General features: G+C 38.1%; 2 protein-coding genes, 1 long non-coding RNA gene and 1 pseudogene across 5 annotated transcripts in view; 2 read left to right on the forward strand and 2 right to left on the reverse strand.

Moving 5' to 3' along the window:
* Positions 1 to 2509, forward strand: part of LOC144651172 (CCR4-NOT transcription complex subunit 1-like) — a 48503-nt gene extending 45994 nt beyond the window's left edge. For both annotated transcript variants that reach the window (XM_078511061.1, XM_078511062.1), the window contains exon 58: positions 2257 to 2509. In XM_078511061.1, coding sequence (XP_078367187.1) covers positions 2257 to 2335 — 79 coding nt within the window. In that variant the 3' untranslated portion in view covers positions 2336 to 2509. The remainder of the gene's footprint in view (positions 1 to 2256) is intronic.
* LOC144651359 (uncharacterized) overlaps positions 1 to 27835 on the reverse strand; it is a 112332-nt gene that overhangs the window by 20580 nt on the left and 63917 nt on the right. The gene's annotated exons all lie outside the window — the stretch shown is intronic.
* Positions 5047 to 7267, reverse strand: LOC144651320 (glutathione peroxidase 2-like; annotated as a pseudogene). The gene is made up of 2 exons (XR_013570282.1): positions 7049 to 7267; positions 5047 to 5909 (listed from the first exon to the last, which is right to left on the reverse strand). The product of XR_013570282.1 is annotated as a glutathione peroxidase 2-like (transcript).
* Positions 10166 to 27835, forward strand: part of LOC144651189 (uncharacterized) — a 41936-nt gene continuing 24266 nt past the window's right edge. Inside the window, exons 1-18 of the mRNA XM_078511094.1 lie at positions 10166 to 10768; positions 12480 to 12544; positions 13424 to 13662; positions 14507 to 14558; positions 15418 to 15512; positions 16512 to 16661; positions 17108 to 17203; positions 20356 to 20448; positions 20861 to 20981; positions 21476 to 21748; positions 22271 to 22378; positions 22700 to 22892; positions 24698 to 24745; positions 25503 to 25617; positions 26325 to 26419; positions 26502 to 26634; positions 26899 to 26955; positions 27322 to 27388. Of these exons, the coding sequence (XP_078367220.1) occupies positions 10329 to 10768; positions 12480 to 12544; positions 13424 to 13662; positions 14507 to 14558; positions 15418 to 15512; positions 16512 to 16661; positions 17108 to 17203; positions 20356 to 20448; positions 20861 to 20981; positions 21476 to 21748; positions 22271 to 22378; positions 22700 to 22892; positions 24698 to 24745; positions 25503 to 25617; positions 26325 to 26419; positions 26502 to 26634; positions 26899 to 26955; positions 27322 to 27388 (2440 nt within the window). The 5' untranslated portion in view covers positions 10166 to 10328. The remainder of the gene's footprint in view (positions 10769 to 12479; positions 12545 to 13423; positions 13663 to 14506; positions 14559 to 15417; positions 15513 to 16511; positions 16662 to 17107; positions 17204 to 20355; positions 20449 to 20860; positions 20982 to 21475; positions 21749 to 22270; positions 22379 to 22699; positions 22893 to 24697; positions 24746 to 25502; positions 25618 to 26324; positions 26420 to 26501; positions 26635 to 26898; positions 26956 to 27321; positions 27389 to 27835) is intronic.

The raw sequence follows: 27835 nt of genomic DNA on the forward strand, positions 1-27835 counted from the left end.
AGTGCGCTGGTGTTGTAATCCGGAGGTCCCCGGTTCAAGACCTGCCCTGGCCACTAGCTGGATTTGTTTCTCGGTTGTCCCGAGTTCAAACCCTCGACCACGCTTTGTATATAGCCAACTGGTCTGCCTCCTGCCAGTTGGGATTTTTAACCTTGTTATGTTCATTTCAAAAATATTTGTTTCCTCTGTTTCAGTGCATGCCTGTAAACTAGCTATCTCGTAGAGATATGAAGCTAAGTGCATGACCACTATAAACACCATTTATTTTTTATTTTTTTTTATTTTTTACATTAGTGTGTAGTATCGCTGTATGTTTTTCACGAGTCTAAGTTTTTTTTGACGATCCAGTAGGGCTGTGAGTTAAGGGCCCATTACAGTATCTTTTGGGGCCGTTGCTAGGGAGATTTCAATTGGCTGTAACTTAATTTATCTTTGCTTTTATTTAACCAAATTTAGACAGGACTTTTAGAGTACGACTGCAAGTCTGTTGATGACGTCATCGGTGCACGTCTAATGTCACGTGACCCAGAACAAAAAACTGAGTTTTACGCAAGAAACTTACGGTCTCATTCATAGTTTGAAGTATTATGTCAATCAGTACTTTTATCTTAAAAAATGTAAGCATGCGTTTTCCGTTAGCACAAAAACTTGAAAAATAAGTAAAGAAAATGTGTTCTTTTGACCACGTTTTTGAACACAACTTTAATGTTGTTTTGATTTTCCGAAAACGCATGCTTACGTTTAAAGAAAAATGTATTTTCTTTCGATTTACTGCAAAAAACAGAAGGTATGGTTTTTGTTTCATTTATTTCCCCGTGTTTGGTATTAAAGCCAAAACACGTCTATTGCATCCTTTCATATTAAAACAAGGGTTCAAAGCCTCCATTGAGTCCAAGTTTTAATACTTTTATTATTATTGCTGTAAATAATAACAGCCTATAAAAAGTACAGCTGATTGTGATAATAGCTTAGTGAGCTCACTAAGAGAATAGTTATCAGCATAGATTGATAAAGAAAAAAACACGCAAGTCTGCACTCAGGAAGCCTGTCATTCTCGTCAGGGGCACAGTGACAGACCAGTTAGAGAGTTCATGCATAATTTTGACGACAAACATAGGGTGAAAGCGCGCGCGCGTGGAGACGTTACATTTATCTTTGTATCCGTTCTGTAACGAACTGTTCAACGAGAAAACCAACCCAGGGTGAATCTCTCTAACCACGTTTCAAACCGCGGTACCACAGCTGGCCCTACGCGCCTGAGCCGACAATTATCAATCTATGTAGACTAATTTTTTATACAATATTTGCAAACAGCAAAAGTCCAGTGTCCGAGGTGAAACAGGAAAAGTTCGTTATTTGCGTTTAAAGTTTCGACGATGAAATAAAACGAATAACATGAGCAAAACATATTTCAGACCCGACAAGCGTTCACAACTGTGTTGTATATACTATTACAAGGCTTGCTTTTGTAAAGTAAATTAACATACAGCAAAAATAATAAACTTACCAACGGAAGGATAAGAGTCAGTCGCGGAACAATCTCGTTTGGTCGTTTTTATTTACAGGCTCGCGACAGTAACATGCACGCGCGTACCTTGTTTAAATGATTGCGTTGTGAGCGCGCGCAACCTGGATGCTTTTAACTTTGAAATTGTTATGTTTTAAAGTTTGGTTTTTGATTATTAGAAGCGAAGAATTAAAATTGCACTTGCGTGGCAACCGCGTAGCTTGGCAACGAGATACTGTAATGGGCCCTTAATATACAAATAAAGAGTAAAAATGTTACGCCTTACTGAATATTTCCGTGCGAACAGATCAGCTCATAGAAACACAGTTTTTGTGCACTGCATCTTATTACGATTGAATCCCGAAAACTCGAACCTTCAAGGGGAATCGTGAAAGGTTCAAGTTATCGGGGAGTTCGAGTTTATCGGGGGTACACTAAGTAAGAAAATCACCTAAGGGGGGTCGAAAAAAGTTCACATTTTTGAGGGTTCTAGTTATCAGGATTCAACTGTACAGTGACACTTTCTGAGATTTTGAGGTTCAGAGTTCGCGTTACTGAACGACACACTAAACTACCATGTCGTAAGAGAAAATTTGATTTAATGTAAGCACTCGCTCGAGATTCTAAATGGTGAATTAAGAATTCCAAGCTCTCTGAGAACTATTGGTCAATTTGGTATTTGTTCCTTTACCTAAATCGTACAAATTCATGACCCTTGGCAGTAATTCTGTGTTTGTCTATCTTTGCAGGTTGTTCGAGTCTGTTGCACGCAGCTGTATGCAGCAGAAACAGGCGCCTCCCAGAGAAACCGCTGAAAGCAGAGAGTGAAGACACTAGTAACTTGTTGTAAAATTTGTACATGAAACGATGTGGAACGCCTGTAAACAGACGCAGTCATTCACCTCAATTTAGCTGTTAGATCGAATATTGTTATAATTTTTTTTTGCTGAATTTGTAATTTTTTATCATGGAATGCTGAATAAACGAACGCCTTGAAGTGCAGACGTTGGCTGGTTTACGTGTCTCAGCTTGCGTGGCAATCTAAAGCCCGGGCCAAACGAGGATGAGAGTTGGCGAAGGTTAAACTCTCGCCCTTGTTTGGCATGGAACTCTCATGCACTCTCATCGACTCTCGGCGCTCTCATCGACTTTGAACGTGCTCAAATTTTTCATAAGAGTCATTGAGAGTTTGACGGACTCACGCCCTCGTTTGGCCCGAGTTGGTGATAGTCGACGAGAGTTGACGAAAACTCTCATGAGAGTCAATTCTCATCCTCGTTTGGCCCGGGCTTTATTGTCAGTACTGTGCGTATCTTTTAAGTTGGCTGCATGCTCCCTGTTGTGCATATACCTAATTGAAGAAACGTTGACCCGGGAAAAGCATTAACCATGAACGATGCGACCCAAATGCTTACCGGGAAATCGGAAAATAATCCCCGTCTGCAGCGGAATAAACATTATGATTCGATAGGTTGCATAAATTACGCTCTAAAGCTGCGTTCACATTTAACCCGAAACATGTTAAGAATAAACATGTTTAACCTAAACATGCTTGTTATTGCATTGTTCACATTAGGTGTCAGTTTCAAACACGTTTCAAGCCTGGTGTGTTATTTATGCGGTTTCACGGTTCTTGCATAAATCTTTAGACTTTAACCGTAAAAATATAGCCCGAAATTACAATAAAGTTTTCATTAAATCTTGTCTTTCTGTCTGTTTTCAAGCCCTTTGATGAAGCAGGGCTTTCAAGCGTTTTAGCAAGAAGACAGTATTTTTAGAATTTGCGCTATCAGTCGGTAAAAGAAGATCTTTATTTTGTGAAGTTTGTTTTTGCATTGCAATGCTGCGCGCTTGTAGCCGCCGTCGTAAACTTTCGTGGCGATATTCTGCCAAATATTCTGCTTTCTATCCATCACCAATAATTCATATTGTATCGCTTTATTAGCCCATATTTTAAATAAACATTTGATCTCACAGAAGAGCCAAATTTGAAGCTTTTAGGCACTCGCCTCCTCAACACTTGTCTGCCATTTTTAACGTGTTAAGTCTGATCATGATTGAAACTACCTCGTGAGGTAGTTTCAATTATGATCAGACTAATCATGTTTCAATCATGATTCGCGCAATGCACTGCCTGATGTGAACACTTTTCACAACGAAAGATGTTTCATTCGTGACGAGACTAATCATGTTTCGGCAACTAATCATGTGGACAACTAATTCCCTCTCTTACCGTGTTCAGTGCTTAGCTATAAGTCTAGTTTCGGGTGGGGGCATATATGAAGAGGGTATTTAACCGCTGAACTGTTTGTTTGCTGTAGTAGACCGGGATACACGCAAGTATTCGATGTTTTATCGATTCGAGCTCTCTTTAGCCTCGTGATTAGTGTATTGAGTTTTGTAAACAGCTGGTTGCTGACTTGTAGGTTGCACTGTAACTATTCTTTAAGCAAATTGACCACCAACGAATGAAATATGGCAAAATAGTCGTAGTCTCAAAGAGACCTTTGATTATTTTTTATTCGTTTCACGTTATCATATAAATACCGTAAAATTCCGGTTATAAGCTCCCCCACTTATAAGCCCCCCCGGTTATAGGCCCGTCAACCTGGAAACAAAAAAATACATCCGATTATAAGCCCCCTCTTCCGGATGACAGTACTGAACAGGGCTAAATGTCGCTTTTTTGTGCGTTTTTAACTTAAAAACGTATTTCGATCAACACTCCCGGGGCTCGTTTCGAAACGTTTTTTTCATTCCGCTTATAAGCCCTCCCGGATATAAGCCCCTCCGCTTATAAGCCCACTAAAAAACCCTTACGAAGTTGTATAAGCCCAGGGCTTATAACGCGGAATTCTACGGTATTTCAAACAAAAATAGAATGTAAGATTTCTTTTCCTTTTCAGCGTTTCGCGCTTTTAAAACCTTCATTCCGAAATTGTCATGCAAAACAACGACCGTCCAAAAATATTCGTTATTTCCTTGTATCGTACGGTAGAACTGTCACGCCAACTTTTCGTTCTTCACCCAGCAAGTCCTCAACTCGCCCCAACGGACAAAGTTGATACTTTTCTTCAAGATCTGACAACCCGTTTTTTAAAATTGTTTCCAACAGATCCGTCATAAAGTCACGCAAGGATGTGTAGACTTGCTGGCGTCACGCTCTACAAAACCGTTTTACATCCAGGCTGTGTTGTTAACATCAAGCGTACACAGACATGTTTACGTGTACGCCATCATACACACAACACAAATCTTGCAGAGTGTCCTTTAGCTGTCTCTTGTCTAATGACCAATGCCTGCAGGCGTGTCTTTTCGCCCATGACAAGTACTACTAACATTAAATAACACGTCGTGTCATCTCTTTTATAACGTTTTCATTTCAATGCGAAACAGGGAAAACTGACCCACTCAGATATTTTGTATGCAATTTCGTCAATAAGTGCACGCAAGTCCTGAACACTTGCGCCTCTACTTACACTCCGTTACGACTCTCTGTTGGTACCGTCCCGTTTTTTTTTTTTAATTGGCCCGTAAAACGTACTCAACCGGGGCCACCCAACGTTTTTTAGCCAATCGCAAGACAAGTTTCAGAACAAAAGAATTGGAGTTCGTTCATCATCGGACCAATCACACAAGGGGTTAGTTCCGACTAGACCAAATGCGAAGGCATGCAAAAGCTAGCATTCACGGCAAAAAATGTTATGTCGTTCATTTCGTTTACGGTAAAAACGGATAGATATTTACCGAATGGCGGCAGGGAATTTTGAAGACTGAACGGACTCAACGGAATTAAATTTATCGAATTACGGCCGCTTAACTATGTTGTGATTGATCGCTGATGAACGAACTCCCAATTCTTTGGTTCTGATTTTGTCTTGGGATTGGCTAAAAAAACTTCGCGTGGCCCTGGTTAAGTTCGTTTCACTGTAATAATATTGAATACACTTTCAAGATATCGAGCGTTTTCATGAAGCTACTTCTTTGACAACAACGCTTCAATATCCGGCGCAATGTCCGCTGTGGGGAAGTTATTACTGTAGCGTTTAAAAGGCACACCATTTGAGTCGACAAGAAACTTCTCAAAATTCCACGAGACGTCGTATCGTAGCACTGGGGCCCACAGTATCAGTTTACGGTCGCTCATCAACTCCACCTCGTTATCATGCGGGCATGGCAGTTTCTCCTTCAGATAGACAAACAGAGGGTGCGCTCCTTTGCCGTTGACTGATATTTTACTGAACATATCGATTTTGGGTATGAACCCGTTCCCAGGCCGTACGTACTTCAGGGAGTTGAGAATCTCGTTGTTGGCGCAATTCTCTTGGTGACCGAACTGATTGCAGGGAAAACCCAGAATAGCGAGCCCCTTTTCACTGTACTTATCCATGAGCTCGTTCATCTGGAAGATAAAAATGACATATTACATATAAAAATAGACCGGAAAAACAGGAGTGAAAGGGTTTGGAGAATTATAAATATAAATAGTTACTGAAAAGCCCTGTGGGGAGTAGACTATTTAAGTTCTTATCTTATCTTGAAATGGGAGTGTTGGCAAAATGAATAAAAATAAAGTGGGGGTATTGTGGTGAAGTAATGATAATGATAATTTATACAAGTAACCCGCAAAAGGTACAGTTCATGATGGATTCTTTGAGGTGTTTGTCACTTGTCTTCGACTTTTTTCAGGCAATTTTACTATTTTCATAGTAACTCTTATTGTCTTGTAATTGCCAAAAATTCTAATAATCACTGCTATTGTATGTTTCCTTGACCACTCAAAGAACCTGATTTTTCTGTCCCCCTCCCCCTCCAAATGCTGATTAATTAAGAGAATTGGTTTCTCTCTCTCAATAGACCTTATTCGTATTCTCGGTATTGGACTGGAACTAGCTTGCAATGGGGCTAATGCGGGTAATCTTTTCAAATGCAAATGACGTGAAGCTGTTTTTAATCATATTCCCCTGCACGAGCCTCCATTGCAAGCTAGTTCCAGATCCAATACCGAGAATACCAATATGGTCTATTCTCTCTTCTGCATGGCTCATGAAGGGTTTGGGCAAAATATGCTGTGTGAAGAGAGTGCACAGGGACAAAAGAAAAGCGTTAAATTCCCTTTGAGTCTGTCTTCTGACATTGCGAAGTTGAGAGCCATAGCCAGGCAAATAATGGATGGTAGGGAAATTAGGGATGCACAGATCTTAAGGGGAACTGGGATGGTGCAGTGGTGAGAGCATTCACCTCCCACCAATGTGGCTGGGGTTTGATTCTCAGACCCAGCATCATATGAAGGTTGAGTTTGTGGTTAGTTCTTGTCTTTGCCCCAAGGGTTTTTTCCTCAGGTTCTTCAGGTTCCCTGCCCCCACAAAAACCAACACTTCTAAATTCCAATTTGATCGGGAATCCAAGAGTCCCAGGTTTGTCACTCACAAAGATGGTTATGCACAACCCTCGTTAGTAAACGTTAATTTATTTATTTTTATGATAAAAAAATTAAATATTTTTATCACTGTAAGTGTTTCACATTCCCGTTTGAAATACCTGGGTATAATCCCTGACAGTCCTTCCTCAGTGGGAGGCCACGTTTTCAATCAGCACCACTTTCCCTTTGTACTTTGACAGGCTGATCTCTTCCCCTTCAAGGTTCACAGGTGTAAAATCATAAAATGACTGACTCATTGTTCTCAGATGTTTCTGAAGACACTGCCGAGAAGCAGCCAACACAAACCTTGCCTGTAAGCACTTTAACATAATTGCAGACTGCAGAATAATGTAACAGAAACAAATTACATTTATTAATATTTAACAATTATTCGCCGAAGGCGAAGTGATTATTCAACAATAATCACTGAGCCTGAGGTGAATAATTGTTTAAGTATAATTTTTAGAGGTGATCATAAAGAACTAAAAAAATAACGATAGCAAACAAGAAAACAGCAAACACAAGTGTTCGCTTGCATACAGTGTAAACCAGTTTAATGCTTCTGGTTTAATTAATCGATTGCAATCAGAATTTATTTAGTTAAAGCAATAAAACGGAACAAAACAAACACTATGAGAAAGATAGATGTCCGGTACCTTTGTATGATGACTTCTAAGCGAATGTGCGAATCCTCTCGAAAATGAGTAGCTCCGGTGAGAAGAGAACTAAATAATGTTCGCTCAATCGATCTGACTGAGTTTCTCATCGATCGCCAAAACCGCCGTGTTTACGATCATTTCTAATGCCTTGAGAACCATCTCTTGAAAATATGTTCGGTCCAAAAGCCTTGGTAGTTAATTTGAAAAATTCCCAATGTTTAAAATATCCAGGACTTGGACTGGTTTCTTTCAAATCAAAGAAATTTTCATTCAGCAAGAGCGGCCATTTTTACTTGCCTGGATGTCAAAGGTGGTGTGGCTAAGTAACCAAGCCTTCAAAGCTATAATCACCTCGCGCGGGGTGATTATAGCCTCATAAGCCGAGCTTCTCGACCAATCAGAATGCTTCAATTCTTATAATCACCTCTGAAATTATACTAATACTAATTATTTAGCTAATAATTTTTTGCCTGTTGTAGTTCACATCAGAGGTAAATTAGACTGATAGCAGATTTTGGCTGCTCTCACATATTGGGTCCCCACTGGCCCAGTGAAACTAAAATGAAGAATTAGTACATACATACATACACATTTTATTAACCCATCCCTGATGAGGCTTTTCAGAGTTAAATAAATACATATACTTAAACCTATAAATACATATTGTAAATAAACTATGAATATTAGTCAACTACAGATGCATGTCACTTACTTGTTGCCCGGTCCACATTTTGGCCACATAAAAATGAGGTATCAAATGACAATGATTGTTTTTCATGAGGATGAATGGAATTTCAAATGACAGTTTGGTACATGTGTTTGGAGGGGGAGGGGGTAGCATGTCCACATTTGAAAGGAGGGGGGGGGTGAAAAGAGCCATTGAGTATGGCCATCTTGAACATCATGAGATGTTACAAGTTAGTTGGCAAGGCAAATTGTGGGGATTTGTCCCTGAGGTGGATTTATTTTATTTATGTTTTTCTCTTGGGAGTCCTTGTTAATGATTAATGAAAATACTAATATCCCCCCCTCCCCCCGTCCCTCACTTACCCTGTGAGCAGAGTTTGAAGGGAACTCTGCTCACAGGGTACCCTCACTTCACCACAGTTTAAATAGGCCTTATCACAGTTTTAAAAGCCATCTTGACGGGTAGGCAACACTTTCAGAAATTACAGTGTGTGTATGAGAATCCAAAGGAATTTTTTTTTATGAATTCTGAACAATCTATGAACAATCTATGACATTTAATTTTTATTTCTTATACATGTTTACTTTAAGTCCAGTTAAATAATCATGATATTTTTAGTTTTTAAATTTTTAACTTTTAAAACTTCACTCTCTGCATGTATAGATATTTTAGCTCAATAGATTAATTTAGTTAGGTATTTTTATATTTTATTTTTATTTTTTAGCATAGTGATTGTAAAGCGCTATGAAAGATTAGCTAAATAGCGCTATAGAAATGATTATTATTATTATTATTAATTGCAAACTTAAGATATATATTAAGGATTGTATTCCCCAAATTTGAAGGATGTAGCTGGGCTAGAATGTGCTTGGTTACGTTTTAAATTTTCCATGCATTTGCCTATCAAGAGGAGCCTGAAGGATTAAAATGAGAACTGGGATTTGGTTCATTGGGAATGGGATTTGGTCACTGGGAATGGGAATTTATACTGACAGAAAAACAATAGAACTGGAACTGGGATTTTGAAAATTTGGGAAAACAATAGGCTGGGAAATGGGATCTGAGCAATGGGAAAATCGGATTTACCATAAAATGGGATTTACCCCCACCCCCATTCAGGATCCTCAATAATTTTTTCCGCAGATTTCCGTTCCGGTTCGGTGGGTTGACGGCCGTGGAAAAAATTATAGACAAATGGTCACAAATGTATGAAAAATTAAAAACGTAACTAGACTGAGTGACTTTCTAGCCGTCAAATTTGGAAAATGCAAAAATTTGCCTAGTGTCTTAACTTTCTGGTACATAAATTGTGCAGAATGCAATATTTTTTTAAAAAAAATTTATTTGCCACCGGATTCCCATATACAAACACTGTGATTTCTGACGGTGTTGCCTGATACGTCAAGATGGCTTCCAAATAAACCGTGATAAGCTGTGGTCCATCTCTGCACAGTTGTCTTCACCTCGAGGCTGTAGGTTTTTTATTGACCGAGACAATTACGTGTTTATATTGCATCGTCTGTATGCAAAACAACGGAAAAGCCAATTTTAAGTCGGCTGTGTAAACTTGACCTGCATCTTTCATAATATTTCATGGCAAGTCGGCTACTGTTTTTTTGCTGTGAAACCATTGTAAGTTGTAAATGTAAACGTTAATTAATGCTCAATTCGTGCTTATTTCCCCTGCATCTTTTCACTACTGGCAATTTTCCACACTAAACAAAACCTACCTTTTGGTGTCAATCGTTGAGCTGAGCAAGACAAACAATCCCAGATCGTGCGCTTTGCAAAGCCGACCATTTATCAACGCTTTGCCGAACAGTCGCCGAAAATTCGTCGTCAACACCCGTTACCAATCGGATCACGTGGCAAAATAAATCTTCGCTTGGTACAAAAAATGGCGGCATTCAGTTGTTTTGCCTCATTTGGTTTTCCGCATTTCTATTGAGACAAGAGTGACATGCATTAGGATGCATTAGGACACCTGGTTATCGCAGACATCTCCCGTTGGTTAACAATGAGAACCAAGCCTTCAATCTGGCTAAAGATTCAATGATGACTGACAACGAAGACCCTTCGGCAAAGTTTTGTTTTCGACTTTCCACCTTGCAAAATGCTTCTTGTGCAGAAGAAGAAATCCTTGCTTTGCAAAAGTTGAGAGAAACGCTTCTTCCTGTTGGCGATGAAGCGCCTTCAGATGAAGACGATTGCGAGAAAGAATGGCTTCGGAAAGGTTTAAACGATATTGGAAATCCTTTCCCCAGTAAATCGCCAGATAATTGTATACCTTTGCAGGAAGACCTGGATTCGTTCACTTTTTATCTCTTCGAGCGGCGGTTTGGCTGGTCGGAGTACACTGCAAATTTAGACGATTGCTATTCTGTAGCAGATGAACATTTGGGTCGTAGAGGATCGTCTGGTTCTTTACGAATACAGGATGAATCCAAGTTTAAAGCGAAGTTAAATGAGTTACTCGACGAATTTCTAAAGTGGTAAGAGCTGTTTATATACAACTTGGTTCTCATGGCTGCGCTCGAGGTGGCAAAATAACAATTCGGTACTAACCTATATATCATCAAACTAAAGTCCTTTTGTTTAATTTATCCACTGGTGATCGGTTTGGTTAATATCCACTCTAGTTCTTTGAAAAATTATTCCTGATTTTTTGCTTGAACGGGCAGAGTGTTCTTTTAAATCATTTGAATCTGAGGAAGACAGAACCCGATAAAAATAAGCTTAAGCTTACGTTCAATTAGCCACGGTTATTTAACTTAGGCTAACTTAGTTCACACAATTTGAATTGACACTACATACGGAATCGTTAAAAAAACTTTAACACTTAACCATGTTAGATTACACCGTGTATGCAGATCTCCTAAATCAATCCACTCTTTCATATTTTTCTACATGAAAACTCAGTGGTGAGTCTGATGTGTGATGTTCCTCAGGTATTCAGCTTCTGCATTTCTTGGCTGTATTATTAGCACCTTTGAGCCCGCTACTTTACAGACATCTGCTTATAGACACTTCTCTACGTGGTGGACAAAACACTGACCCCCAGTCCATGGCTCCCCCTGCTCATGCTTAGACCTAAAAGGACTACCCAAAAAATCCCTACAGTGATATAGAGAGGGCTGTATTATTATGCACCTTTGAGCCCACTACTTTACAGACATCTGCTTATAGACACTTCTCTACATCCCTACAGTGATATAGAGAGGGCTGTATTATTAGCACCTTTGAGCCCACTACTTTACAGACATCTGCTTATAGACACTTCTCTACATCCCTACAGTGATATAGAGAGGGCTCTACAACTTAACTTCTTAAATTTATCTTTTTAAATTAAACAAGATTGTAGAGTAGAGTCCTGTGTATGACACTGTAGATCAGAGATGAGCCTCCCTATGGGTATCTACGGTCTTTGTTTTCTTCCCATTTTTCTTGCAAATCTTCGGGGGTTTTTTCAAGCAGATCTTCGGGTTTTTTTTTGGTTTTTTTCTTGATATGTGGTCAAGTGCCAAAAATTCAGAAATTACAGATATTTTCTGTAGTGTTTATGAGTTTTGACAGTTTTATATCTGAGTGTTCAATTTGATCCGCACATTTTGGTCAATTTCAGATCTCAATGCTTCAACCTTGAGATCTTCGTTTTTTCTGCAGTGTTCTTCGCATCTTAAATTTCTTCAGAAATACCCATAGAGAGGCTCAGAGATGCAGAAAGCATGTCGTATGCAGGGTTGTCAAAAGTAACTAGCTGCGAGCCGAAATCACCATCTACCTCATTATCTCGGCCAGCTACTCTGCTGAGCTATTCTTTTGATTCTTTAGAAAAAGATGGTAAAATCAGCCATCCGCTTCAACAATAGAGCCATGTTGTCAAAACTTTGTGACAATCCTGCAAAGACATACTTGCACACATTCTTGCTCTTTCAGTGGTGGTAGCTCTGCAAACGATCACATAGTGCCTCTGATTGGATATTGCATGTTATTAAATTTTCATACGTTTTAAGTATATAACAACCAATCCGAGACACTATACAAATCTCTGTAGAGCATGGTCATCAGTCTCCAAAACATGTGGGAAGTACAGTTATGATAGACATTTGCTTTTTTTAGGTTAATCAACACCAGACACATGTATTCCAAGATATTTGTTGTCTGCACAGAATGAAATCATTAAATCAAAACTTTTTTCCTTAGGTTCCTTGCTCAAGCTAAACTAACTGCACATCTGCTGAAAAGCTTTAAATATACAGTTGCTAAAGGTAAGCAAGGCCACGATGGTCGTCCACTAGCCTAATGTCTGGGTCTAGGAGAATTTCCATCAGATAGTAAACTTATACACTTACTATCTTAGCTGGTTCACACAGGTGTAAAGAAGAAGAAGAAGAAGAATTGATTTTAAAAGCAGTAAAACATGGCAGTCAATATGACGGAATTATGTGTTATGTGCTTAGGACTATAAACTCAGATATACATGTGTTATTAACCAAGCTGCTTGGTTAATAACACAGTATCTTGACCTCACGCTTGAAACATGAGGTCAAGTTGGCTGAATATTGGCCAAGTTGTCTTCTTTGGGTGTTCATGGACCAAGATGCAGCTGAAGTCCCTAATCATACCAAAAAAAAAAAAAAAGAAACAAAAAAAAACAAGGCCATTAACCAGCCATCAATCTGAACTGACCAAGCTTAGTCAATAGAGGATTTTTTACATGACATAAAAGTTGACCATTTTCTTGTGGGACACAGCATGCAATTCGGAGTGGGGAAGATAGCCCCATCTTGCCCATATGAGTAGCAAATCACAGTCCAGGATTAATTTGGTTCATCTTGCCTGCTTGCAGAGCTGGCCATATAACACAAACTGTATAATTAGGAAGACCATGTACTGTGACATTTAGCTTTCATACCAAGTAGTCAAAGTTTTAATATGTATGGATGCTTGTATAGATGAATAGCACCACTTATCAGTAACCACATAATCATAAAGAAAAAAAAATCTTGTTCAGTTCTATTAGCCAGCCTAATTTTATTTTCAATAAATTAATACAACAATTTGGTGAATCAATTAAGACCATTGAAAACAACTTGTTTAATATACGATAAGTGAGTAACTGCAGATCTATTCAATTTGTTTTTCAGCTTCCAACATGCCAGTTGTGAGGAATCAAACATTTGTACACGTTATGGACTGGTTAAAGCTTGCAAGCTCTGAAAACGGAGTGAACAGTAATGCCTTTCCTTTAGTGAAGGATGTTATTATCGCTGGCATCACTGATATTTGGTCAGCAATCAGAAACACATGTGTAGCCAAACTGTCGAGGTTTTTGGAACTGTTCACACTGCCTCAAGTGGAGGAATTCTATGAGAGCTTAGTTAAGGTACCTGTGCAAACACCTCTACCTTTGATGTCACTGATAAAGTGAATGTACATGCATGTAGCATACATGTACATGACATAACATGATGATGTTTAGCACTGGACAATAATATTGTGTTTCAGTTTGCATATAGTTCGTGTGTTATTCTGAAGACTCAAGGGGTAGATAATTGAGTAGGTTAAGTCTGCATTCAAGCCTAGTGACCCATTAGGCCGGAGCTTTTCCCGGTTTCTGTAGCATAAAGTGACTAGGAGAATTTCTACTCCCCCTTCCCTTCCCTGAATAAGATGCTAGTCCATCACAAGGTTACTCCTAGCATTAAATTTGTTGGTACCCATTTATACACCTGCATGGAAATAGGCACTATGAGCAACCCTCCAAGTTAAGACCATTTTAGTCGCCATGGCGACTAAAATTTTGGAGCTGGCGACTAAAATTGAACCAAGGTCGCCAGCCTGGTGACTAAAATTGAGAGGAAGGATTGAAAGCATCAGCTTAATTTGGTGACTAAAATTTTTTCACTGGCGACCAAAGTTTGAGTAGTTGGTGGCCAAATGGCCACTAAGGAAAAAAATAAACTTAGAGGGTTGTATGAGAGTAAAGTGTTTTGCCCAAGAACACAACACATTGTGCTGGCAATTGTTCTTACCCAGACTTCTTGATCTGAAGTCCAGCACACTAACCATTAAGCTACCGCACCTCTCAGATAATTGAGTGAAAGAAGTTAATTAAGCTGGCAATGCATGACATTGGAATGAAAATTATACAAACCTTGCATGCCTATGTGTGTTATTGTCATTATTCATATAGCTGTTAAGCCAAGTTGTTATAATTGTTGTTGCAGATGTGTTTGGGTAAAGAAACATCTTGGCAGGCCAAAGAGGGTGCTGTAATGTGTAAGTAGCTAGCATAACATAATGCGTAAAATTTAAATGTGTTAAGACTTAAACATACCAAAATTTTAATTAAAAGCCCTACCACTACACTGTTGCTCCCAGTTCTTGGTGTTAAAACCACGTTATATTGCCCATGGTTGTGTTCAGGTTATTGTTGAAGAGCTTTTGTTGGCCCCCTATGTTTTGCTTCCCATTGGTCAGTACACCATACAAGATCATCTTGGGAAGCCGAGATGAGGGCATGCGAACTTTGGTACCTGTAACTTGGGTACACATTTAAATTTCAAGTTCAAGTTCATTACATCTTGTACTCATGCATATACATAAATGTTGCAGATAATTTTTAATCTCAGTTAATTCTTTATTTTAACTAGTTATTTTTTTTCTTACGTATTTTTTTATACTAGGTTTATAAGTAAAAAAGTGAAACACCTCCCCTCCCTTGATGTATCATAACCCCTCCCCCCCCCCACCATCCTTACTAACTCTCCCCTACTATCTGCTATTATCCACCTTCCCTAAAGTACTATCATCTATTTTTTTTTTCTTTTTCCTTACCTGCACTGGATTTGAACTCTCAACCTCTGGATTTGCTGTCCAACCCCTTATCCACTTTGCCACAAATATAGGGAACGTTGGGTGAATCACTATTTTATTAAAATATATGACTTCAACCCATACCCTAACCCTAATCCTATTATTTACCTAGTATATAAAAATCAACTAGTTAGAAAAAAACTAACTAGTTAAAATAAGAAATTAACTAAGATCAGAACTTAACTGCAACATATACATATCTAGTGAGAATTTTAAGACTGTATTAATGCATTTTTTTGTCTATTACATGTGCATCGAATAGGCATGACTGCTATTGTGTGCCAATTTCTTTGGAGTGGAATAGCTTCATCTGCTAAGGACACATCACACTCAGAAGGATCTCAGTACATGTTGAAGGTCAGTTGTAATGCTCACAGAAACTGAGGTCATAGACACTGGGTTTTTTGTGTGGTTCTTGATACATATACATCCTGATTTCTTGAACCATCGGTTTCTGGAACCTCCTGATAACTTCGACCAAAAGTGGTACACTGTAATTTTACCCCCCCCCCCCCCGATTTTTCTAACTCCCCAATTTCTTAAACCAATTCTCATCTCCCTTGGAGACTCGGAAAATTGGGACTCCACTGTAACTGAAACTTCAGCCGGCAGTTTCTTAGTGTTGTGGATGGTTCCATCACTAAATGATGTAAACAAATCATGCCAAGGGCGCATTCTTTTGGGTCTATTCCGGAATATGAATACTCAGAATAGACTGTGATCGTGTTCTTTTGGGACCTATTCCGTTTTCAGATAGATGCTCCAGATAGCAGAATGAACAGATTATGGTTTACCTGGAATAGGCAGAATATGCGTTCTTTTGAGATAGTTTTGGCAGGAAATCATATGCGGTCGGCCGCCCCAGGTCATTGCAACTAGCGTGTGCGCAGATAAAATAGTTCTCACAACAACACTGCCACCAGTATTCCATTTTTAGAATAATTATGTGTCTTTTGGAAACTGACATTCTGTGTATTCTGTCATTCCTAAACTAGAACAAGAATAGCCAGAATAGTCCCAAAAGAATGCACCCCAAGGCAATGAACAATATCCCAACCACAGCACAATATAGCTTACCAACAATAGTTTCTGCAAAGCAAACACCTTCTGCAAGTAGGCACTCTCTTTATTTGTCCCAAATGGACACCTCTATCTAATAGTATGTTGTACAAAATATGCAGTATTATTTTCTCAATGAGACATGAGGGTTGTTTTCTTTTTTTATGAAAACTTGACCATGTAAACCAGGCATTATTTGAAGTTTGCATTTTATTTTGGGGCCCAGCATGTATGTGAAAATAGATTAGTTACATTATTTTGTTTTTGGTTAAAAGCTTTTCACCTTTCTCCTTTCAGTTTGGCCTGACTGCACTGACAGCACTGCCAGACTTCATCATGTCCTCTGTGCACTCTGTTCTCTTCTCTCTGCTTGTGCATCCTCAGCTGAGTATTAGGGAACATGCTACTAAAGCAATGTCAGCAATTTTGTCAAGATGTGAGTTTGAGGTGAGGCATAGTCACTATACATGTATAAACTACAGATTGGCTAAATTGATTTTGAGTTGGCATCACGGGAGTAAGGAATATTGTAGCCTGTAGTAAGTTATAGAGTTTCAGACCAGGCTTTTAGCCACGATTTAAAAAGTGGGAGTCCAAAATTTTTACAAGGCGTGACCTTGTCCCCATAGGAGGGCCTGAGGAGCATGCAAGGTGTTTTTCTGCAGTTATGAGTGCAAAGGTATCTAATGATTTCCAAATTTGCAAAAAAACCTCTGTATACAGTTATTCATATTAATCTTCTCTGAAAAGTGGTCGTCCATAGGACTCCTGGACTCCCACCTGACTAAAAGCCTGTTTCAGACCTAAAAAAAGAGTCAGACATATAAAAATCTACATGTAAGTTAAATTACTGTATAGAAAGCTCAAATATTACAATGTTTTTGTTCATGTAGGTTGCACTGTCATCATTTCAAGAAGTTATTAACAGACTGTGTCGTGGCACACAAGGGGATGCACATAGTCAGGAAATCACTCAAGGCATCAGTAAGGTAGAATGATTTAATTAAGAAAATTTTATAATATTATAATAATTTATATATGTAATGTAACTTACTATGCAGGCATACATGTGTTAGTCAGGTGCCCAGGAGTCCAAAATGTGACACCCACGGGCATTTTTGTCTGATTTTTGGCAACATAGCTATTTTTACTAAAACGAGTACGCTGATTTCGAAAATCAATGTTGCCAAGCTTAATTCTTGCGTTAAGATGATGTTTTGATGCATTTAATTATGACGTCATGGTCCAAATAAGGAATTTTCTTTCCTTTAGCTATTTAAAGCATAATTCATCCAGAAATTCGTTCAAAACATTATTAGTATACTGTAAAATGATTTTAAGAATTTTCTGATAGTTTTTATACCGTTTCTATAAATATCAAGCCGTCCAGTGAGAATTGACCACGCCCTCTCATAAAAATTCACTTTATCACGGGTATAGTGTTAACATTTTGTTTAAAAATGAATGTGATTCTTGTATTAATAGAGAGTTGTAATTGAATTGCTCCACAAACATCAGCGATATTTGACATACACCATAACGACTGCTTTTATCCACAAAGAGAGTGGCAAGGAGAGACAGAAGCAAGATAATGAAGCTGAGAATTCTCTACATTCCACACGACAAAATCCGGGTTGTTCTTGTCACGGACAAATGAGACATTGCAAAAAATTGCCAGGAAAGATCTCATGAGTCTAGAAATAAAACAAGATCTTCGATTGGACAGACTCAGCTTGAACGATTCGTGGAATGGAGGCTACTATCTTCAGACAGAGAGGAAAAACGGGAACGGGAAGAAGGGATGGAAGACAAACTTTCGTGACCCTGTTCGCAAGAATAATCCACCTCTATTTGCCAGCCTTTATGAAGTTAAAAATGCTGCAACTAGCCGCAAAAAGAGAAAGACTTTAAATTTGCATGGAAACCAGAGTATTCTATGTTGTCTAGTGACGGTGTATGAAGGCAGGCGCGAGATAAACAGCAAGCCATATTGTAGCATCTGAGGTTTAATGCCGGTGCCACTGTTTCTCGCAGAAATGAACCCACCAAGTGTGAAACAAGTAAATTTTAGAAGACGTTCTCAGTAGAAAAGGTCAAGTGCCTAGAGTCAGTTTGTTCTTCGATGGCTTCGCCCTGGTGGCAGCATACTAATTATGGTGGCAGCTATTGGGAAACCAAAAAATGCAAATGCTTTCGGTGGGTTTGCGGAATGTTACGTGAACACTGTTTTACGGAAAGGTCCTGGATACCAGAGGATTGATGAGTTACTCGATGGGAGGCACTCCATAAAAGCAACGACAAGAAGTCGACGCTCCGGGAACACGGCGCGGCCTGTGAGCAGAGTCATTAAAGTACGTAAGAGAGGTTCAGTTGCAGCCGATGAAGTGGCGAGCTTTTTTATGGCACTAGGAGACAATAAAGCGGACTTTGCACGGATTCTCTCAGATGAACTTATCTCGCAGGCACTGACTCTGCAATCGTAGTTTATCTGGTGGTTTTTCATACGAAGTGGATTCTACTCAGATCCTGACCTAGATGTAGCCTTTTTGAGATCCAACCAAGAGGAAGCTGATACGAAGTTTGTTCGTTATGCAGTCAGTCATAGCGGGCATGTCGTCAACATAATAGTTTCCACTCGAGGCACAGACTTGCTGTTACTTCTCCTGGCACATCGATCGCGCTAAGCTCTCATCAACAGTGTGGATATGGGCAGGAACTTCAGAGAATCCAACGTAAATAACTTTAGAGGGTGTCTCAGCAAATATTCCTAATAACTCGTCAAGTTCATTGTTACCATCTCACACCATCACCGGCTGTAACAGCACCTCTTTCATTTGTGGAGAGTTTTCACAGAACACTTTGTTCTTCTCTTCTCAGTCGGCGAAGATGTCCTTGAAGCTGACACCACTACCTCCGCAGAAAACGTTTGTTTGTTGAATGTATGAAATCCGATCTGACCACTGGCTATATATGTGCCTCTTCGCTATGAATTTAGAAAAACGCATGCCATGTGCACTGGGCTTTGTGGATGCACCAAGACCGACGCTAATTGCTATATCAACCTGCGCTAAAGCGCTTTAAAGAAACTTGTTTAAAAAGAAATATTAGTTCAGTGTTTATTAAAAAGTTAAGAAGATATATTAAAAATATTTACCGATATTGATTAAAAATATTATAGACAGTTTTAAACCTGAAAGCAAGGAGCAATGTTATGATCATTTTGAATTGGTTAATTTTACATGCGTTCAACCAAAGTCTTTATCATGAGCCTATAACAGACAAAGTGCATTGTGAAATAAGTTATATTCAGCAATATACAAGACAATCAATAAAGTTTTATCTCTAACTATAACAACGATGTTATAATTCGACATTAACTATGATATTATTTCCATTTATTTTACCACAAAAATTAAACGAAAAGCTGAAACAAGGGAAACTCGATATATGAAAATTGTAATGGCGTCGTTCTTGATGCTCGCTAGCTCGTAGCTTCAGCGTGGCACGACGACAATATTTTTCTTTCTTATTGCAACTATAGCGATTTGTTGATACAAAAATCGCATTTGTCCTTTGACAAAATAACAAAACTACACCCGTGATAAGGTTCCCGCGATGGGGTAAATTTTGTTTAAGAGGGCGTGGTCAATTGTCACTGAAGGGCTTGATTTTCACAGAAACAGCGTAAAAACTCTCGGAAAATTCTTTAAATCATTTTTACAGCACATTAACAATGCTTTAAATAAATTTCTGGATGTATTATGCTTAAAATAGCTAAAGGAAAGAAAATTCCTTATTTGGACCATGACGTCATAATTAAATGCATCAAAACATCATCTTAACGCGAGAATAAAGCTTGGCAACATTTATTTTCGAAATCAGCGTACTCGATTTAGTAAAAATAGCTATGTTGCCAAAAATCAGACAAAAATGCCCGTGGGTGTTACATTTTGGACTCCTGGGCACCTGACTATGTACAAACTACATTAATCGTCACATTTTTTTATTATACAATTGGTGTATGTACAACATTACTGTATATTTAATAAGTATGATACTTATTTATTAAGTTTTTATCTCCTAAAAATGTAACTTCCTTTTAAGGTTTTTAAATTTTATGTTTTTTTGTATTATTGTCCAGTTACCCCACCATGCTGTGTTCAGAGAACACTTCAAGTTCCTCAAAGCTCACGAAGCTGAAGGCTTGTTAGGAGTCTGTATTTTCTTGATTAAGGTGAGCTTTATTTGTAACACTTCTAGGGTACTGAACAGTTAATCATCAATCTGCACATGTACACTTGTACATTGTATTCCTTTCCTGTGCGGGGGGGCAAAGCCTCAAGGTTAGCAGTACATTACACCCTGATGGTTTTTTTCTAATGAAACTTTATTGACAACATACAAAAACTTTACATAAAAATTAAATACACAGAAAAAGGAGAGGGAAAAAGAAGAAATAGTTGCTAAAATTACAATATATTGCTTACAGACTTTTTGTTTACATACAATTAAGATATACCACTGATAATAACGGCTTATACATATGACACAGATTATTCCAAAAATAGTTTACTTGAATTACAATTTGACAAATTTTATAATAACAAAAATATGCTTGATGCCTAAATTTTTGTTTTCATCCACAGCACATCCCTCCAGGGTTTCTGTTACCCAAATGGCCTCTTTACTTCTCAACACTGAACCTTTATCTGATGCATCCAGCCTCCACTGTTCGACAAGCAACAAGTGTAGCTTTTAAATATTTAGGTAATGTTTATTATAATTTAGCAAATCTTTTTATTTGGTAATTTTACCGGATATCTGATTTTGAGATGTCATAATGTCTTAGAGGGATTTACAGGGTTTTTAATGACAACAATATTAATAATAATTTTTCTTAGGTGTCACAGGAATTACTTGCATATGATGGTCATTTAGACAGTGTCTATGGCCTATGTCTTATTTTTCAATTTGAATTATAATTATATATAAATGGAAACTAAAGATACATGCCCTGACTCTTAATGCCCCCTTTACAAATTAATAAGTTAAACAAGCATGATGAATAAAGTCAATTCTAAAAAGAAGACACTGACAGTTTGATTAGAATGTAAATTTGGAAGAACAATTTAATTTGTAATAACTTGTTTGTAAACTAAAGAGAAAGGCACTCCTTGCATCTGAAATTTAAGTTAAAGTTAGTGTAATCACATTAGTTTTTTAAGTAATTACCGGTAATGCTTTGCTTTGCTTGTTTACAGTTGCCAAGGACAGCAGTAATCCTGTGTTCTTAAAACTAGTCCTCCAAGGTCTTGCTGCTGACTGGAAAGTCGACAAAGAATTATTAGTAGCAAACTTAAGATCATCTCAAGGGTCTGATGACTTGGAGCCAACTGCATCAAACATTTCCCACAACTCTGATGACAACATTAGCAAACATGTATTGGAAAGTCAAGTTCCATTTCAGCGTACACCTAGTCCCATGTTAAGTCCTGATCTGTGTTATGTCTCTGCTGATTCATTAAGCAGTGTTGGTGAGTTTCATTTCTTGTCCTTACCTAGTGCTAAGTTTCTATTTTTTGATTGAGGTTTTCTGTTTATATTTTCTGTCCTCCATTTTTGACATTGACTAATCTCAAGCTCTACAAAACATAAGCTGCAATAAAAACACTTTTATCCACGAGAAATTGAACCCTCGATAAACTTTTAATCCTGGGTTAGTGTTAATCGGCTTTCGAACAACCCGGCCCAGGAGGGCTCCTGCCTAAAAGACACAGAGCTCCAAGGTTCCAAATGAAAATTTTTTAAGGGTTTTGTGGTTCCATTGTACATAATATACGATGTGCGTTAAGCCTCCAAGGAACAGGAAAAAGTATTTTTGTCTGCCCCTTGGGAAAAGGTCCGGCCCTATACCCATCTAGGGATATGGCCATAAGTCAAGTAAGTCAAGTTTGGGAAAAGGGAAGTGTTGATCCTGCTATGGACATCGACACAGAGTTTTTAACAAAATTATGTGGTGTCCTAATTGCTTAAAATTACCCTGTTTGGCTTTAAAGGAACTGAAATCCATGGAGCATTATCTGTTGGCCTCAGTAGAATGTCACCAGTGCAACCTCACAAATCAACTAGGACCAGCATTAGACAGGTTGCAAAGCTGCTCGCAGGTAACTTCTGTTCTGTTCTGTTTTAATAACAGTAATGAAGGTTGAAAAATCCACATTTAATATGGAGTTGTGTTTTCAGTTTCTATACATTGCAAACGTTGACTCTGCATTGGAACATTTTAGAAATGTCTGGATCTCCTCCCCCTGTGACAAGCAACCTTTCACCTCTCAGATGCAAACTTCAAAGTTGCCGACAGTAACAAAACTAGAGTGTTGGAATCTGTCCTTCCATAGAAGGGGGGGGGGGGGGGGTGGGGTTGGTTTGGATAATTCTTGGAATGACCCTTGATTATTTATAACAGGCAATTTTTGTTATTGCAGAGGGCACATCTCATTCGGGCGATGTCTTGATGTCTGAGAGCTGGGAATGGAGAGAAGGAAGACTCCTGGCTTATGAGCTCATACTGAAGTTCTTAATAACAAACCATATCCACTATGTGTTTCCCACATTTGTACTACCAGTGTCTAAAGCTTCTGCAACATCATCTTCAGTGGATGAAACACTGATTAGTAGGTATGACAGACTGAAGAGATCTTGTAAATTCTTGTGGTGGGGGTATTTGAGATCTTTTTCATGCAGCAAATCCCAAATAAAAAAAATCTTCAGATAAAGGATAATCAAAAAAGGGGCTAGCCAACATCTCATTGAAACAATCAAATTAAGAAACTGAAGTCTGTCCTCAAAAAATGTTAAAACAAAAGTTTAGCCTATTTGTAGCCTACCAATAGTTTAGTTAGCTACATATACAGTGTGAATACCCAAGTTTTATCGTACAACTGTACATGTTCGTGTACTTGTACACAGTACAAATCTAACATGATGTAACTAGTATACACAATTGTATAAGTTTATTTAACACAAGCAGTTTAAAAAAAATGTACAGGAACAGACAAGATTACAAGTTGTGGCTGAGGTGTATTCCAAGTTGGAACTGTTGCATTGATGTTTTAACTCTTTCGCTGCTGACTTTTCTGTTGACCTTACTCCCCCGCAGTGCTGCATTTTTTTCACAGTGCGTTGAATCACACAGTCACGCATCATATTCAACAATATCTTTCGTTCTATTCAAGCAATTTAATTAAGATTTTCAGGAATTGTGCCTAACATAATTCTACATCGTAAAAAGCAACCTTTTCATAAATTCATTGCATTTTGGTCCTTTCAGCAATTTCGTTCGCCATCTGATAGCTTCCTTCCCAAGCGTGAAGGTTGAAACCATTGTTTTGCAATAGCTGCGTCTTAAATACTCAATCTGTTTGTTGAAATCGCTTGATTCGTTAACCACAACTGTTATATTCTCGGCGAAAGTCGGTTAGAATCTTCTCCGAAGCACTCCTCGATTGAAAATTTCTCATTCGACGCCATGTTTAAATGTCCTTTGGCCGTAAACAGCAACATTGTAACATGAATTTGTCGATAATACTCCGCCATTATATGCAAACGTTCTCCTAGAGGGTATCTGAAGTAATTATTGATCATAGCGTTCCTATTGAAGACAGTTTCAAAAGGAAATCTGGGATTGTTTATCATGTCGAGAAAACTCGACATCGAAATGAAATGTCGAGTTTTCTCGACAACCGCAGCGAAAGAGTTAAACCTCTTGAAATCGAAATTACATACAGTAGTTAGTATTAAAAAATTTTGTATGCACGAAAACATAATTCATAAGAGCAGTTTTATTAAAGGATGAGCATTTCTTTTATTGGATTTGCTTTTCATGAATTTACCAAATAATGTTATTGAAATTTTCTGTTTATTTATAAATTATGCACAGCAGATACATTTGTAGCTTTTGATTATTATTTTATTAGTATAATATTTTTATTGTTGATCAACCACTAAACTCATTTTCACTTTTACTTAGAAACAGTTCTCTGGTGGCGGTTTTCATGCTCATCTCATTGACAACGGCTTCCTTCTCAAATTATTAAATAAATGTTTTTAACACCTGCACCATTAAAGTTCTCTCACCGAATAAAAAGAAAAAATACCAGGTATTCAGGGATGTAGCTAAGAAAACACTAAGCTGGCGCATCAACAATCCCAGCTGGCTTTTCTGGCCTTAGCTGCTCTGAAAATTTACCTAAGTCTTTGTTTTCATGTGAAATAATAGCTGGATTTAAGTTCTATTTCAGCCGGTTAAATTAGCGGGCAGCCGGCCCTTAGCGACATCCCTGGGTATTAATATTTATTTTTATGCACAACACTACTCATTGCTCAAGCTGACCTTCCTAATTGCATGATGATTATTCTTAAAATGCACGTTTAACCACCTAACATGCACCTTTAATGCTTGTTGCACGTCTTTTTACATCTAGTTTGTCAAACAAAGGTGCTGCTAATCAATCTTTGTTTGTTAGAGACAGGTAAGTGAAAACATCTTGTAATGCACATGGCAACACTTTTTTATGAACTGTGCACTCAAAACTGTGAACTGTGCACTCAAATATGCTTTGTATATAGCCAACTGGTCTGCCTTGTGCTAGTTGGGATTTTAAACTATGTAATATTATTGATTTAAAATATTTGTTTCCTCTGTTTCTGTGGCATGCCTGTAAACTAGCTATCTCGAAGAGATATGAAGCTAAGTGCATGACCACTATAAACAACATTTACATTTACATTTTTTACATTTACAAATGTAACTTATCAACCCTGCACATTATTTTATTTTGTTCTTTAAGAACAAGAGGTGATTTTTCCCATCAATTTTGTGGCCCAAGCTTTGCGCCCAGGCTATAAACCAATGAGAAACAACAAGAATCCATATTGGACAGAAAACGAACTTCCAACCGTGGACAAAGAAAAACATTTCAAAAAACGTAAAATTGACCAATCACAACACATGTGTACTACCTGAGAGATTAAATGATATGTATTATTTACAGTACCTGTAAGCATAAAAAGCAAAACATTGAGTTGCTGGTGACTGTTATATAGTAAAGAATTGTTCTACTCTGGGGGAATGTGAGGCACAGTAGTAATTCGAGTTCTGAAAAATTCCTGAATCAACGGTCTTTGTTAATCCACAAAGTTATGATTCAGATTATTCACTTACACAACTTCAAAGTTTTGCGTGTGTTTGATGCTGTTTTTTTTAACTGTAAATTGAATTTGTTACAGGTCTAAGTCAGATATCTCAGCAGCTCATACACATCCACTGTGCATGAAGAGCAATAGTGTTGGCATCATTAACTCCACATCGTCTGGTACACTCTACAGCACAACAACTATTAAGGTATGGTGACATTTGCCCAGTTGGGCATCCTGTGGGAACTGGGATTGTGGGAGGTGCAGTGGTCTGATGGCTAGTGGGATAGACTCTGCAGTGTATACAGTCATTTCTCTCTTAATGGACACCTCTACAAGACGGACACCTCTGTAAGATGGACATCTGGGTTGGTCCTGTCCCTACCGTTTCTCAGTCATTTTACTCTGATGAAACTTCCTATAAGGCAGACAACTAACTAAGATGGACAGCTGGAGCTGGTCCTGACGGTGTCCCTCTTAGAGAGAGTTGACTGTATGCATGTACATGTAGTTCCTATAAAATAGACATTTTGTTCACTTACTCTATGGGGATTGGGGAGGCGCGGTGGCCTAATGATTAGTGCACTGGACTTCGGATCGTCCGAGCGGTCCAAGTTTGAGCTCTGGTTAGGGTCATTGTGTTGTGTTCTTGAACAAGACACTTTACTCTTGCAGTGCCTCACTCTGGCCAGGTGTATAAATGGGTATCAGTGAATTGAATGCTGGGGGTTAACCCTGCAATGGACTTGCATCCCATCCAGGGGGATTAAAATTACCCCTAGTCACCTCATGCCACTGAAACCACTGGCAAGATAAGCTCCGGCCTGATGGGCCATAAGGCTTGAAAGTAGACTTTGCCTTTTTCACTCAGTGGGGATTAATGAGTTAAATTCAATGTTCTTTTTTATCGTTTAGGAAGGAGAGAGTGGTTTCATGGACAACAAGCATGCAACAGCAGAAACATTACAGCAAAGCAGGGAAAGCAGCTTCACATCAAGAAAGAAACCAATGTTAGTTGTAACTTCTAGCCACCCAAGTTGATCAGTAACAAGTTTTTCTTACATGAATATCCAATCTTGTTTTATCACACAGGAGAGCAGCTTCTTGTGCCACTGTTGATGCTGATGCACACACAAAGCAGCTCATAAGACAATACTCAGTGGCCACGCCACAGATCTCACCCAAGAGACCATTTAGACTTCCACGGACAAGCACTTTTGCTCTGGTGAGTGAATTACAACCAACAACTGCACTGTACTCTCTAGCCAATATAACACTACTTTGAAGACACTGCCCAATATAACATTGAAAGTTGTTCTCTTAAGGAGGAAGGCTTGTATAGTAAATAGCTATTATATGCAATGTTTAATCCTCAGGTTTCTTCATTACACATTAATAAAGGTTGTTGCAGTACTTCGAATATCATATACTATTTATTTTCCACAATTTTTAGTAGCAAAATAACTAACTTGAACATTGTTTTCTTCAGGGCAATTCATTGCTCAATCAGACAAAATCCTTGGACTCAGAACAGTCATCAAGTGAGGTACAGTTATATCAATTTTATCTGTTCTCAATAATTATGTGTATTTTTAGACAACTTATTAAATTATTTGTTGTAATATTTTTTGGTAAAATACCGTCTGGCAGATCAGTAATAGACTGAATCAGCTAACGTGTCTACATCCTTGCTGTCACCCATTTCAGATCATGTGATGATTTATTCGAGAGGTTACAATTGTGCCATTTCTCACCACAAGCAACTGAGTGCATGGGAGTATGGATAAACAGAACAATATTGTAACCTTCAAAATGAATCGTCAGATGATCTGAATTGGGTGAGAACAAGTATGTAAACATGTTAGCCGATTTCGTCTATCAATATGAATTGTGACTATTCTGTTCCTTCCAGGATCTTACTGATGAAGCTATGTTCCAGAGTTTAAAGTCACCCTTTGGATGGAGCAGCTCTCAATCTGGTACCTAGTTATCATATTAAGAGGAATCCCTAGGGCGGTATTTTGACTTAATAAATTAATAATAATAATAATAATAATAATAATAATAATAATAATAATAATAATAATAATAATAATAATAACTTTATGTATCCTGGTAGACCAGTCAGTCAATCAAGGAGATTGACTGGTATCAATCGGTGACCAGTATAAAAGCATACAATTTACAAAGCATAAAATTTAAAAGCATAAAAAATTACTAGCATAAAGTTTACAATTACAAATCTAAAAACTGTGAATATATATACAAAGGGAAAATTTAAATTTAAATTGTACACGTGTGATTTGCACTGTCCATGTTAAACTTGTCTTTAATGACTTGTCTTTAAAGAGGCAATGATAATGTCCACATGCGATTACACACCATACCAACATGCGTGGTATGTGGAGATGGCAACATCATTTTTT

The sequence above is a fragment of the Oculina patagonica genome, chromosome 4 (assembly GCF_052425735.1).
Source record: "Oculina patagonica isolate OP01 chromosome 4, crgOcupat, whole genome shotgun sequence".
In the NCBI taxonomy this organism is placed as follows: Eukaryota; Metazoa; Cnidaria; class Anthozoa; order Scleractinia; family Oculinidae; genus Oculina; species Oculina patagonica.